This window comes from Thamnophis sirtalis, unplaced genomic scaffold (genome assembly GCF_051295495.1).
Source record: "Thamnophis sirtalis isolate CommonGarterSnake01/CBP01778 unplaced genomic scaffold, rThaSir2_p1.2 scaffold_4, whole genome shotgun sequence".
Classification (NCBI taxonomy): domain Eukaryota; kingdom Metazoa; phylum Chordata; class Lepidosauria; order Squamata; family Natricidae; genus Thamnophis; species Thamnophis sirtalis.
The window spans coordinates 42017533-42031984 of record NW_028261384.1 but is presented as its reverse complement, the minus strand read 5'-3'; the positions used below and the strand labels follow the sequence as shown (position 1 = coordinate 42031984).

Here is a 14452-nt window from a genome sequence, read left to right as displayed (position 1 = left end):
AAATAGTAAAAATCAAAGCTGTAATCGCACTGAATCAGTAACAATTTTGCTCCCTAATGCAGAAAGCAGGCTTAGAGAGTTAGCAATTGGGAAATATTTTGAAGCGGCACACTTTCGCTTTAGCAAAGATTGATCAGAACATATAACAAAGCAATTTACGTCTTCTTCGTATAGGACAGTATTTTTGAAGGGCATGGGGCTCGTTAGATATAGAAGAAAATATAGTGGGTGTAGGGGTTTCATTGAATATCACATGCATAAATCAAATGCAATAAATAATATACTATTTTTAAAAAATTAGGGTCGTTTTAGGGTGTCTGAGCGTGCGCGCGCGCCCTTCTAAGCAGAGAATGCAGCATATAGGAGGATCTGCTCTTTGAACTGGAGAAAAATTCCGCAATCGGACGCCAGAGCCAGAACAAGACTTAAAATGGAAATAGAGAGATTGAGAAAGGGGGGGAGGGGGTTACAACCATACTATTATGGCTAATGGGTAGCTTCATTTTCAACGTGCTTTAGATCTTATGGGGGGGGGAGAGAAATTGGTATAGAGAGAATTAGTCATTCGCCTTGTCAGAAAACTGTCCCTTTCTCAGGGTGCGCCGTGAGCCTGTGTGTCCACTTACTACACAATTCTTGTGAAAAAATTTCGAACTCTTCCAGGCTCTAAAAAACATTTTTTGAGGGTAATTTTTTATTTTTAAGTCTATCCCTGGCCGGTATGAGAAAATAGCTTGGACGTTCCTAAACCAGTATGAGGATCTGCGAAGCCATGGTTTGCCTGGTCAGGAGCCGCGCCTCCAATGTTGCTTCTGTTTGCTCCCCACCGTCCATCTTGTGGATTGTTCCCGGGGAGGAGGCATTTATTAGTTCAATGTTGAAGTGACCGCCTGCTTCTTTGATCTCGATTGCCTTTGCAGGTTCGCTTTGCTTTCTTCCTTCCTCCATTGGCTTGCGTAGGTTGCTAGCTGGATTCAAAAAAGATTTTTTTTTCCCAGGAAAGCGAATGGGAAGGGTAGGCAGGGGGCCCTCCCTTGGCCTTCCTTTGGTTTTGACAGCCGTTTTAAGAGTGGGGTCAAAACTGTGGGGCCTAAAAGAGCCCAAGCAGAGCAGCTTCGGATTCTCTTCCCCTAAAAAGCGAAAGGCTGGAGGGGCAAAGGACCTCATACTCAGTCCATATGATTACACTATTAGAATCCCCATTTCATTCCGCAGCTCTATTGTGCGATGGCCTTTATGGGTCTTTTTACTGGACTGGCTGGGGTGGTGGTGGTACCCTCCCAAAGCTCCGTGAGAAATATCACCAGTGTCATTTCTAGAGCGTGAGAGGCTCTTAGTAGACATAGGATCGGCAGTTCCATAATTTGAGGGGAGAGTTTCCGGGACAATTCTATTGTCTTTCTTCCAGTTTATGATGTGCAATAGACCAGGGCAGTAAAAGATGCCTCTGTGCAAACGTCTCCATGGAAGGGAGGAAATTCATTTTATGACCAAGGGGGTTGGGGAAGGAAACAGGAGAAGAGCCACCTTCTTTCTCCCGGCTGCTTGTGTGCCTGTGTGTGCCTGTGGGGGTGAGGGGGCACCCAGATTCTTAAAAAATAAAGAATCCTGTTGTCATCTGTGGGCAGGGGGGGAACTGCCTTTGCCCAAGCATAGAAGGTGTCCAAAGGTTTGGGTTTCCTGAAGATGTTGGGCGGCGGAGGTGGTGGGCAGAAGCAGGGCTTTTAAAAAGGATACATTTCAACACCCTCATGCCTTATTCGAGATTTCCCTTCCCAAAGGTTATGAAAGCTCGTTTATTTTATTTGTCACTCCAAATACGTTTTTTAAAAAAAAAAATCGGGGCGGTGCTATTGGGAGAAGCGGGTCGTCTAATAAAGGGCTTCTGTGTGTCGTAATTCCCCACAACGAGTCTTCTGATGCAGCCTTAACTGGAGTAGCGTGCAAAATCAGAAACATGAAAGGCCTTGGAAGATATTTACCAGGCCTTTTTGAAAAAGCTTGCAAACAAGCTGGGACCAGTCCCAAACCCACCGCCCTTTTGGAAGAGAAATGGAGAGTGGTGTGTGTGGGTGGGTGTTTTGCCATAGAGAATGGCAGTATTTCAAAGAAATCTGCTATCACTATGGAAAGGGCAACCATTTTGACAGAATCTCACAAACCCACCAATATGACGCGCGCGCACAGAGAGATTCAATGACCACCGTACGTGGGATGCTATTTCCTTTAAAAAAAAAAACAAGAAAAGAACAGGAACACAGTGGTGGCGTTGCGCTTGTGTCAATGCTCACAACCCCACCAGCCGGGAGTGAGAAAGAAAGCCCGTGTCTGCGCAGGTTGGAGGGGGGGTGGGGGAAAGAGACTACGGTATATTAATGAGAAGAGTAGTTGCGTGGATCCAACTGCGCTCTTCTTCCGGAATGGAATAGGCAAAAGGCTTGCCAACGGCACAGAGAGGGATCCGAAATCCAGCCCGTAGTTTCATTCAAGCGGAAAAGAGGATTCTGTCTCGGGGCCGGAGGGGGAGATTTAAAGAAAACGGGCGAGGATTCCGCCGCCCCTATAGCCCCCTTGGCAGAAGGGAAAGAGAAGGGTGGGCGAAAGCGAAGACGGCCGGCCTTCGTTCTCCAAACGCCGGGCTCGAGTTGCCTCGCCACAGTCACAGCCGGCCCCGTTCCTTGGCACCTCCCCGGCTCCTTTCGCGGACCGCCGGCCATGTGGCATCCCGCCTGGGGGGAAAGAACGCGCCGGCTGCTTTCGGTCATTCGCCAGGCGCGGCTGTGATGCTCTTCGCTTCCATTGCGGGACCTGGTGCGCTTCCCTGATCTCTACCACCTGTGATGCAGGAGCAGATTGGCGGACGGGGTCATATGACTGGTCACGTGGTGGAGGCAGCTTGGTCCAAAAGAAAATGGGGTTTGGTGTAAATCTGGGGGTGTAATGTTATCATATATCACGCTACCTCGTAAAACCGACACCGAAGCCTACCGGACAACAAATCACCGGTCAAAATTATGAGTTCTTCGTATTATGTGAACGCTCTTTTTAGCAAATATACGACGGGGGCTGCTTCTCTCTTCCAAAATGCGGAGCCTACGTCTTGCTCCTTTGCTACCAACTCCCAGAGAAGCGGCTATGGACCAGGCGCTAGCGCATTCACCTCCTCCATGCCTGCTTTGTACAATGTGAACAGTGCCATATATCAAACCCCGTTTTCTTCCGGATACAGCCTGGGCTCTGATACCTACAACCTGCATTGTTCCTCTTTTGATCAGAACATTCCCGTCCTCTGCAATGACTTAACCAAATCCAGCTGTGAGAAAGCGGAGGAAAGCAACCTGCACAGCCAGGCTGAGAGTAATTTCCGGATATACCCATGGATGAGGTCTTCAGGTATGGGGAAGGCGGGGGGAGCGGGCGGGGGAAGACCAAAAGCCTTGTTCAAAAACATAAAATGGGACAGCTCGACCTGCGGGCGAATGTTACGCGACCTCAGGCAGGCGAGCCAAGGCGGCGCATGCAAACTTTCTCGCCAAAAGTGCGCCTGCCTCTTCGCTTTTAATTAGAGCAGAGGCGCCATTGCGCAAAAGCCTGTGGCATTGTATGTAAATGAACCTCATAAAACTTTTTATTGCCCAATTAATGAGTTCGAGCCTCGTAAATTTATCTAACTCCTCTTCACGATGGGACTGGAGAGTCGGGCTGAACTCCGGGCTGCACCACAGGGAAAACAGGCGAAGGTGGCGGATGGGTCCGGAGAGCACGCCTGGCGATGGGGCGCCTTTCTCTGCCCGCAGCGGAAGAGAAGGGGAATCTCGGATGGGAATGGGGGTGGCGGGCAGAGGTGGAAGAGACAACAACGACTGAGAAGCCACCTGCATGCACTGGATTAAAATATGTGATTTTTTCCCCCTACTGTTCTCGAATTTTCTTGTCAGAAAAATATGGACCTGTTATAGATGGGCAGGCGTGGGGGTGGGTGGGAGAGAAGGTCTTCGTGCAGCTAAACCTCGCAGACCTCCCCTAGACGAGGGCAAGGGGGGAGACGAAGGCAATATTTTAAATGATATTGATAGAGTAAGACTTGGACTCCCTGGCAGTGCATAATATTCGCCAGAGTCTTGCTAAACCATTTTGCCTGTGTCGGATTTTTCTTTGAGGTTAAGGATTAAAAACTGTAGAAACTAACTTCCAGACTTTTCATGAAGGTGACTTCAGTCAGAAAGGCAGCCGCAAGGAGCACAGCGGAGTTATTTTAGAAGTGTCAGATCCTAACTAAGAGGAGAACTATTTACTGTGTTTCTTTTCAAGTAGATGTTCACTAAGGGGATACTTTCACGAAGATCTGCCTAACCCCGCGTGGCTCAATGGCCTTTGGGGCGGCCCAGTATTGTATCTGAAAAAAATGGAGCCTGGGGATGACTGATTCCATTTATCTTCCGACTTGCTTGTAAATTCTGGGTTTTATTCAGGTGGATTGTCCTCCTTTCCTGCCTTAACTTATATGGTTTCCGCCCCCTCTCCCCTCTCTCCCCCTTCCTTTAGGTCCAGATCGAAAGAGAGGGCGTCAGACTTACACCCGTTACCAAACGCTGGAGCTGGAGAAAGAATTCCACTTCAACCGCTACCTGACCCGCCGGCGGAGGATAGAGATCGCTCACGCCCTGTGCTTGACCGAGAGGCAGATCAAAATCTGGTTTCAGAACCGCCGCATGAAATGGAAGAAGGAGCATAAAGAGGACGCCGTTGGAGGCGCGGCCGCTGCCAATGAGGCGGCACCCGCCACTACCTCGGTGGAAAAGGTGGAGGAGGAAGAGGAGGAGGAGGAGGAAGACGCAGAATAAATGCCAGCGGGAGGAGGAGAAGTCTCGCTGGAGCTTCTTCTCAAATGCTGTTTGCACGTGACAGCTGTAAACGCTCTCCTGAAGCTTTCTTTCTTTCTTTTTGTTAAAAACAAAATAAACATAAAACTACCCATGTTTTTTTTAATGGCCATTTCCACTCTTAAGAGAATCTGGGGAGAGGACAAGCAGGGTAGATCTCTTCCATTACCTCTAGACATCCCCTGTCTTTATCCTCTGTCCTATGCAGGATGTGGGCTAGATTGGCTTTGCGCATCCAAGCTGCTCACCATTTATCTTAACAAGTGATAAATAACATAGTTATTATTTTTATTGATATTTGTGAAAAGAAAATGAACCCAACAATTACCCGTTCTTTGCACACGAAAGGGGGGGAGAAAGAGAGAGCGAGAGAGCGAGAGAGAGCGCGCAAGAGCCCCAACTAAGTTAGCTTCCAAATAAACTACCTGACTGCACAGATCCCAAAAATCTGAAAGGGAAAAGTGCACTAGGCTTAATTTCAGACTACCTAATTTTTCACTAAAGTTCTATATACTTCCAAGTGGTTGGACTTTCTGCTTATTTGTTTAAATAACTGGGGAGGGGTTGGGTGGGGGAAGAAATCCTTTAAAATAATAATAAACCACTACACTCAACTGCAATGGTTCGTACTACCTATTTTGAAAACTACCTATTTCATAACTCCGCCTACCTACCACTAAAATTGTATTGTATAAATGAGAAAGGGGTAAGAACAGTGTTGGTGGGATCGGATATTGTCAAGCAGAAACTGTGAGGCCTGCCTTGCGTGGGTCAAAGATTTGGTGCGGAGTACTGATGAATATAATTTAGAGTTTTTAAGACATAATATATTTATTGCAAGGCTGTTATTAAATTAAGTCAAATATGCTGCAATATTAGCTTTCTTCTCAAGTCTTCGCTAGCCCGAATATTATGAGATAAATTCTGATTGTATCCATTGTAAAATCTGCATCTTTCCTTTCATATTGTGCTCCTGAAAGCTGATTCAGTGTTTTGTTTGAAATTTGTCCATTAATTGTGCTTTATGCAATTTTAAAAAAGAAGTTAAGTGAATTTAAACAACCATTACATGCTCTTTCACCAATTTCTTCCCTCACTCTGTACTTGTTCAGTACAAAAGGCTGCAACTTTCCTACATTTCAGTGCATTGGAAACGTTGCCTGTTTCTTCTGTCTTGAACTCCATCATAAACTGGAAAACCTGTACTAAATTGGGTAACTTTGTAGCATGATTACATTAAAAAAAAACTTCTGTATAAATAAATTCCACCATTAAAGTTTTGGCTAATCTTTATTCATAACTTGTATGTTACAAATGTGTTTTTTTCTGCTCTGTACACTGTGAACCTTGAGGTATTTCATGTTAAAATTAGAAGGGGCAGGGAAGTGTGTGTGTGTGTGTGTGTGTGTGTGTATGAATTATCTTTGAAGTTTGCTTTTGTGTATCACCCAAGTGTTTAATGTTACACAGAAATAAAAATGCTTGATGACAATGCATTGCAAGGTGTGTTTTTTCATGCAAAGAATATATGGGTGCATATGCCCTACAGTTCAGCATTCATACAATGAAATATAAGGCATATGAGCAAGTAAATATCTTGAAGAAATAAGAATGGTGCCCTCACTACCTTCATTACCTGGAAGAAAATAGCAGCACAAATTCATTTGCAAAATGATTCACCAAGGTGGGAGAATGTTACAGAAGTAAAAAGTTGCTTGGTTCTGTGGGCATAATCCTGACAGATTTCATATGCAGCTTCTTCCATTGGAATCAAGAGTGATAAATAGATCCCGTTTTCTCCTTTCACATCTCAACTGGCTCCATGAATTTGACTTCAGTTGAGTTAGGATTATATCTTCGTTCCAGCTTCATCACATAACCTTAATTCCAATGTGGGGCTGGTATGCACTTTCTCTGCCTAAATATAAATCCGCATTTTGCATAGGATACAATTGTCAAAATGTATATTCTCAGGTTAGAGATCTGAATATGCTAAATATAGGGGGAGAAGACAGAAGTAACAGAAACATGGCTTGCCTTCCGTGGTGCATCTTCAAATATTTCTGAGATATTGTCTTTATTTTTGTTCTTTCAGTCCGTTATCCACCCCATTATTTTAAAAAAAAACAACCCTGAAATAAAGCGGATGCTTTCAGATATAAATTATAAGGAAGGAGGAAAAGAATAAAAAATCGTATGTGGAAAGAGGGCCAACGCCTGATACTTTATTCGCCTCTAAATGTATTTAGCATAATTTCAATGCAAAAAGTGGAGGGGGGGATTGTCCAAATGGTGGGTCCTTTAAAAATCTAGGACCGTCTCTCTGGTAAAATGGCGCCTTTCTAAGTCCTGCCTCTTTCTTAGTGATGAGGAAAAGGCCATAAATCCGTTGTTGTTTATGAAAATTTACAACTTTGCAATACAACTTTACGAGTGATTCGGGTTCTCCATTGGTTGTGGGCGGTCATGTGGGTGGTAATCGTGAACATGAACTTTTTTATAATTTCCCTGGCAAGAATAGAGCTGCATTCTTTTGCTCTGCTCTGTCCTGCTTCGGATCTCCCTGCCTTTTCAGCCCAACCCCACCCCCACCACCCCTTTCAACCACCCACCCGGGTTTTCTTATGCCCTTTGTAAGTCAAAAGGGAGTCGAGTAGATGGAGACTGGGTACAGGCGGTCGCTTCGAACGCAGGTCCGGAATGGCATTTTCCAGCTCCTTAGCCGGAAGGTGTGGCGTCTTGGATTCAAAGCTGCTGGGTGGCAGATTTTCAACTCGCAACCTGGCTAATTTCCTGCTTCTTCTGGCACCAAAAGGAAGGCCATTCGTCTCCACGGCGTGCAAAGCGGCAGCTGTCAAAGTGGCAGAGGCTCCTGGCAACCAGGACCTACAAGGTGAGAAACGCAGAGGAGAGCGTGAGCAAGCAGACCCAGTTAGTTACACGAAGCAGCCTTGCGCGCTGCCTGAACCTCTCTTAGCCTGGAGAGAAGGTCGATTTGCCTCATTCACACAGAGTGAGAATGAACCAATGCAACCCGGAGCTTCCGGGAGTTTGCCTAGCGCATACAAATCAGCGCCGGGCTCCAAGTGTCATCCTTACACTGTTACTGTTCCATTGGCTGGGTTAAAAGGCTGCCTTTGGAAAGCATGGTGGGTTTCCAGAAACCTCCGCTGAACGGCTTCATTCGTAGAAAGGTTTTGGATTTGGACCCGAACCCCCCCCCCAAAAAAGGTTGTGTCTAATCTATGAGGGCTTCTTTGGTTGTTGCAAATATTTAATTTGCGGTGGAAGCTATTAAGAGGTTGTATTTATTTTGACTTGTCTGCGATGAATGGAAATAAATTGGTGGACGGAGGCGGGTCCTCACATGTTTGGGATTTTAGATGGCGATTAATTCCGGTGATGCCTTTATAGGCAAGACCTGAACGCAATATTTATGGTGTTGCTAACTTGCATGACTGAGAGGCAGGAACATATGACAGCGTTTTAAGAACACGAACATTTATTTTGTTGTTGTTGTTGTTGTTGTTGTTTTGTCTTGACTTCTATTTGTCATTAGTGCTGGGGTGGTGAGCGGGATTAAATGCTTCAAGGAATATTTTCGGTCATTGTTTATTGGAAAAAAAAGGATAAATTATCTTAACTGTAATAGCTGGTAAGATGTGATACTTTGTGCAATATTTTCATAGAGGCAATTGTGCATGGTTCACCCAAATCGAGATGGTTTCTATTTGTTGTTTTTTTTGGGGGGGGATTTCTGATTGTACGACTGAAATGTGTCTGTTTTTGTCTATTTATGTCCTCCGTAGAGGATGGTTAGAGATTTTCTTAAATATTACAAAAATAAGGTTTTCAACCCCCTTCCAACCCATTTTCCGAACTGATAAAAGAATTACGTGTATATTATATTGCAGTATCTGCTTGACTGCAGCTGCAGTGAATGTGGGATTATTTATCGGCGAGAGAACTTTACTCAGTACTGCCACTCTGTGGCCCTTAAAGGTACTAGGCACCGAGAGAGTCGGGGGCAGCTACCAGGTACATAAATAAATAATTAAAAGAGAGCCGACGAATAAATCACGACTGAATAGGTTGCTTATCGTTGGTGGAGCATATCCACACGCGGAGATGTTGTTCTTCTTTCCCAGACGATTTTTGTATTTTAAATGTACGCAGGGAAAGGCCGAACAACCCCTGAAAAAAAATACGATTGCGCTAATTCTAGCTGGGCGACCTAGAGTCGCTGACTTAATCCCGAGGGTTGCTACTATACTTCCCGCCTAAACAATGGCTCGGACGGAGAGATCTGTTTGGATTAGATTTGTTGGTTAAATCTTGCTTCTCCGTTAGCTCTGTGAACATAAGAATTCGTCAGTGCATCGTCACAGAAAAGGAGTTTTTAAACTTAAACAGAGCTGCCGCCCTTTCCCCCCACCACCTACGTTCCAACTTTGTTTGACTTATGGCTTGGGTTGAATGAAAGGAGGGGGGAGCGTGGTAGTGGGAGGCCCTCATTGTTAAAATGGTAGTCACACGTTTTAAATCAATTGAGGTTGTTATTTGAAAGAGTTCTAAAGTCTGACCTGCTTTGCTGGGTGTTTTTCAAGGGCCCTGCCAAGTTATTTACCTTGCTTTTTCATTAAGAAAATATCTCAGAGAATGTGTCTGGATTCCTCTGGGAAGGTGCAGACTTTGGCAAAACTTCTGTTTAACAGATGTGTGTCTCCAAATGTCTAGATGGAAGGGGGGAAGTGTACTCCTAGTACAGTTTCATTTCCTGGACAATGGCCATTTTTTCCCTTCTGTAATTTGCTCTAGTAGTTGTTCAGTAATTGGTTCAGATGTTATCCCTTCTTTATAAAATTATGCTTGATGTGGATGTAACAGTTCAGGAATTCCCTGTTTATTGCATTAAATTTACAAATAATTACAGTTTTTCCCAGCTATTTATATTTTTGTAAAGTTGTACAAGTTGGCAATTGAACAGAAATGATGGAAATGAACCAATCAATAGAAGCAATATGTCAATCTAAATGTAGATAAATTTACAATTTAACAAATATGTTTCTGTTTATAGAAATATTTGGTTCTGTGCATGTCAATGATTACTGTATGTATGTGTATATGTATGCCAGCATTCTCTGTGTCTGTGTCTCTCATTTCTTTCTCTCACTGTCTCGTATTGTAAAATATTTTAAAAGAATTCATTTTTGATACAGTAATGACTATTCTCCATTTTGGGGACTATTTTCTCCAACACCTCAAAAAAATTACATTTATAGATCTTGATTTAGCGACGGTGAGTGGGGTGGGGTGGAGAGCCATTGTTGGAAGGGTTCCTGAAACTCCAAAGGTTAAGGACCAAAAGAAAACTGGCCACTAAAAGGGGGATGATGATGGTGACAGCAGCTATTTTAACTTACTGCTGTTTTAGAGATACCCTAAATGAAGACAGGAAATGTAAAAATAAAATAGCCAAACTGGCCAAAGACCTTAGGTTTTCAAGCCAACAAAATAGCCGTTTAGTAAATAGAACACCTGAGAAAGGAAAGAAATAATTGACATAGGTAGATACTTGGCTTTAATCTTATTCATATTTGCTAGGAGATAAGACCGAGATGATTCAACATAAACAATTTCAAAAATTGACAGCCTCCTTATAAAAGTCCTCCTTTCTTTCCAGAATTCTTAGTCCCTTAATACTTCAGGCCTAATTATTTTCCCATTGTATTTTGAAATAACTGTTAAATTTGCAGATTTCAAAAGTGTGTATCGGCTGACTTTCTTTCTTTCTTTCTTTCTTTCTTTCAATTTGGTTTTATTGGTCTTCTGTCTCAAGATGGGGTGACTTAATTGCTCCCACCTTCCTGTGAGATTCATTATAACAACAGACTGAAGTTACAAAGATATCATTTAGGGAGTTAAAAGACTAACAACAGGGGGAAATTTTTATTGGAATAATTTCCTCTCTTCAAAGCAGCAGCTAACATCCTCAGAGGGGTTTCCTTTGAATGCCCCCACTGACAACAAATAAAGAGCAGCAACAACAACAATTGTGTCGGGAGAATCACCGTTTCCTGTTCGCTTCAGACTTGAGGATTAAATTAACTGAATTATATTGTCTGGATCACCTTGAACAGAAGGGATTTTTGGGGTTGTTGTTTTTTTAAGCCATTCTCGAGGATGTCGATGCATGCACGCTCTCCCACACACGTATACATACCTTTCATTAGAAATAGGGAGGGGAAATCACGCAACTTGGTTGGATTTCAGTTGCCCATTTACGTTCTGTTGGAAAATATTCCCACATACTTTGGGCACCCTCGTTTTATCGTTTTTGACTCGGGCATGAGGGAAGACGGTTCACTGAGGCCGAATCTCTTGTTCGTCAGTTTGTTTCTAAACAGACAGATTCTCCCTCTTTTGGAGGCGGTTGTCAAGTTAAGCGTTTCTTAGACACCGTCTCTACACCACGCGGCTCCTTTGCTTTCGTCCCAGCGGCTGAGCTGGGACAGAGACCGTAAGCTCTTGGCAAGAGGGTGAATAAACCGGGAGGGGGGAGCTTCTCCTGGATAGACTACGGTTTTTGCAAGACAGGTTTTCGGGGGGTGCCTCTTTGCTGTAAGCAGTCAGGTACCCGTCGCTGGGAGTCTCTCCCTGGCGTCATTCATTCATTTGGGGGGGGGGATACCCCATTTCCTCCACGGGGGGGGGAGTTTATCCGAGGGCAATTCCTCCCCTCACCCCTGTTCTCCGTGTTGGCACCGAGGAGAGCGCCTGGTGGCCAGTTGCCATCTGCTAGGCTCGGCGACGGCGGAGGTGTGTGTGTGTATGTGTGTGTGAGCCTGGGGGGAGGAGGTTGTTTGGAACTTTGCTGGCTCGGTAGCGGCGGATCCCAGGGGAGAAGGCCGTCCGCTGCTCGCTCATTGGTCGCCGTGCCGTCAGCTGGTGCGATTTGCTGCTGTCGCTTTTGGCGCTCGGCCATCCAGAAACAAACCACTCGCATGACTACTAATAGTTATAGCCAGATGTACTAATACACAACAAATCAAGGTCTGGGATCTGGGGAGCGTCCATGAGTTCCTATTTCGTGAATCCCGCTTTCCCGGGAAGCTTGTCGAATGGACAAGAGTCCTTCCTGGGGCAGATCCCCCTCTATCACCCCACGGCTGGCTACGAGGCTCTAAGGCACTTCCCAGCTTCTTATGGGACCGGCAGCCTGCAAGAGAAGCCCTACTCCTCCCCTAGCTTCTTCCAACAGTCCAGCCCCAATACGGTCATCGCCTGCAACCGGGCAGCCTATGATTATGGAGCCTCTTGCTTCTACTCGGACAAGGACCTGGGCGGTGCCTCCTCGCCCTCCGGCAATGGCAAACCAAGGGCCAGCAACCCCGGGGACTACTTGCCCTGCTTTGCCTCTGACCAGCAGTACAAGCCCGAAAACGGGGCAGCCAAAATCCTAAACGAGGAAAACAGCGACCGGAAGTACATCAGCCCTGTTTACCCTTGGATGCAAAGGATGAATTCGTGTGCTGGTAAGTCATAAAAGGTAACCATAAATAGGGAGGTGGGCTGCAGAGGTGATCGTGAAGGGGAGCTTCCATTCTCTCTTTCTTTCTTGGGAAGAAAGGTCTTTTTCAGATGGGCCATCTTCAGACTTCAGTCCAGGACGGGTAGAGAAGGTTCAAAGCCCAGGGATTACTTGAGACTCTTTCTCAAGTTCTCCTTCAACCTGACAGGTGGAGGACTACCTTGACAAGGAATGCCTTTTGAAGGCTGAGTTAGCACATGAAGCCTGCCATTGCAGTGTCACATACTAGAAGCAAATCTTAAGGAAATAACTACTAACACTCTTCAGAAATCAATATTTTCTTAAGAACTGGATGGCTGCTGTTGCTAAACTGCTCACCATCATCTTCATCATCATTACCAGAGAAGCTTCTCTTTCTATTAGAGCCAAAGAGTGATACAAGGGAAGAGTTCTGACTGCTCCATATATTTGTGAGAGTTCTCTTCCCCCTCCCTTCACCCACTCATTAGTGTGTAAGAATGAGCTATTGAATGCACGTTCCTAGTAATATCTACGCGCACACACAAATCATCTAATGGGATGGAGGGGGTGGGAAGAAAGAAAACTTGATCAATGGCCAACCCCCCCCCACCCGTTTCAATGCATCAGAACGCCATTCTTTGTTCTTCTACCAGAGGAATTAGAAAATCTAAGGATATTTTAACAGTGAAGCATTAAAATCAAAAGCTTTTGGAGAGTTTCAGTCTATTCTCATTAAAGCATTCTCATTAAAGCAGTATACTGTAATTTAATTTACCTCTATATTCTATTTTTATTCTACGTTCTTTAAAAAAACACTTGCTTCAAAATAGATTTTATTAAATTTATTGGGGCTTGCAAATAAATCTGTTTAGGTGCTGGTGTCAGTTGACTGAACTTAACAGGAGAATGTTAAGATAAGACAAGGATCTTTAAATTTCATGTGTTTAAAATGGGAAAAAATTAACAAGGAGGATTGCTAATTCCTTCCTTTGGAAATCAGTGTGACTGAAAAATGTTCCAATTTGATTACACCTTCAAAATCCTCTTGTAAGTCAGGACATAAAACATAACATAAAAGCAACTCTCCTATTATACCAGGGCCTATTCATAGGAATGGCCACATTGAAAATAATCTCCCTTCCTGTTATTAAAAAGGAATGATTCTGTTCACCCCCCTATCCCAAAATTTAAATAAAATTAAAAACTAAAAGATAACTTTGAAATACCTGATCCTGTGAGCACCAGAACATGAGCTTGTTTCTTAAGTTAGAAAGCATGAGTAAACAAGGAGTATAGCTCCAAGGATTTCCCCCGATTTCTTTGTTAACCGAAAGGCGGGCCGCCTGCTTATTCGCGGTTATATATGTTTGCTTCCCTAGGTACAGTGTATGGAACGCATGGGAGACGGGGCAGGCAAACCTACACCAGGTTCCAAACGCTAGAGTTAGAAAAAGAATTCCATTATAACAGATATTTAACCAGAAGGCGTCGGATTGAGATTGCAAACGCTCTTTGCCTTACTGAACGACAGATTAAAATCTGGTTTCAAAACAGGCGGATGAAATGGAAAAAGGAAAGCAAATTGATCAATTCCACCCAGCCTGGCGAAGAAGAAACAGAGGAAAAATCAGGGGAGTAAAATTATGCTTAAGAGAATAAACCATCTATTAGTAGCTTTTTCCTTCATCATCATGCCTCCCAGTTCACACACAAACACACACACACACACACACACAGCCCTACAAATTCATTGGTTTATTATTCTTTTGTTGTTGTTGTTTTGCAGATATTTCCAAAGGCTTAATTAAAATACATATTTATGCATCTATCTATATATGTTTTCAGTAAACTGTAAATTTCTGTATCAGTAGCATTATTGACAGTAGAAAAGGTAATAGTCAGATTTCCACTCTGTAGATTTAGGTGCTTAAATGCTTTTGACATGAGTAATGCCTTTATTTTCTTTTTTTTAAAAATAAAAAGGTATTTATATAAAACTACCAATTGATGGTCCAGC

General features: G+C 44.0%; 3 protein-coding genes across 3 annotated transcripts in view; all 3 read left to right on the top strand.

Moving 5' to 3' along the window:
* The first annotated feature begins 2850 nt into the window (after window positions 1-2850).
* Window positions 2851-6375, top strand: HOXA7 (homeobox A7). Its single transcript, XM_014067600.2, has 2 exons — window positions 2851-3393; window positions 4546-6375. The coding sequence occupies exons 1-2, from the start codon at window positions 3015-3017 to the stop codon at window positions 4842-4844; spliced, it is 678 nt and encodes a 225-aa protein (XP_013923075.1). The 5' UTR covers window positions 2851-3014; the 3' UTR covers window positions 4845-6375.
* Window positions 6376-7660: 1285 nt separating this feature from the next.
* Window positions 7661-14452, top strand: part of HOXA3 (homeobox A3) — a 51337-nt gene continuing 44545 nt past the window's right edge. The window contains exon 1 of the mRNA XM_087712804.1: window positions 7661-7776. The gene's annotated coding sequence lies outside the window, so the exon portion shown is untranslated. The remainder of the gene's footprint in view (window positions 7777-14452) is intronic.
* HOXA6 (homeobox A6) lies at window positions 11686-14435 on the top strand. The gene is made up of 2 exons (XM_014067839.2): window positions 11686-12418; window positions 13815-14435. Exons 1-2 carry the CDS (start codon window positions 11959-11961, stop codon window positions 14072-14074), a joined length of 720 nt encoding a protein of 239 aa, XP_013923314.1. The 5' UTR covers window positions 11686-11958; the 3' UTR covers window positions 14075-14435.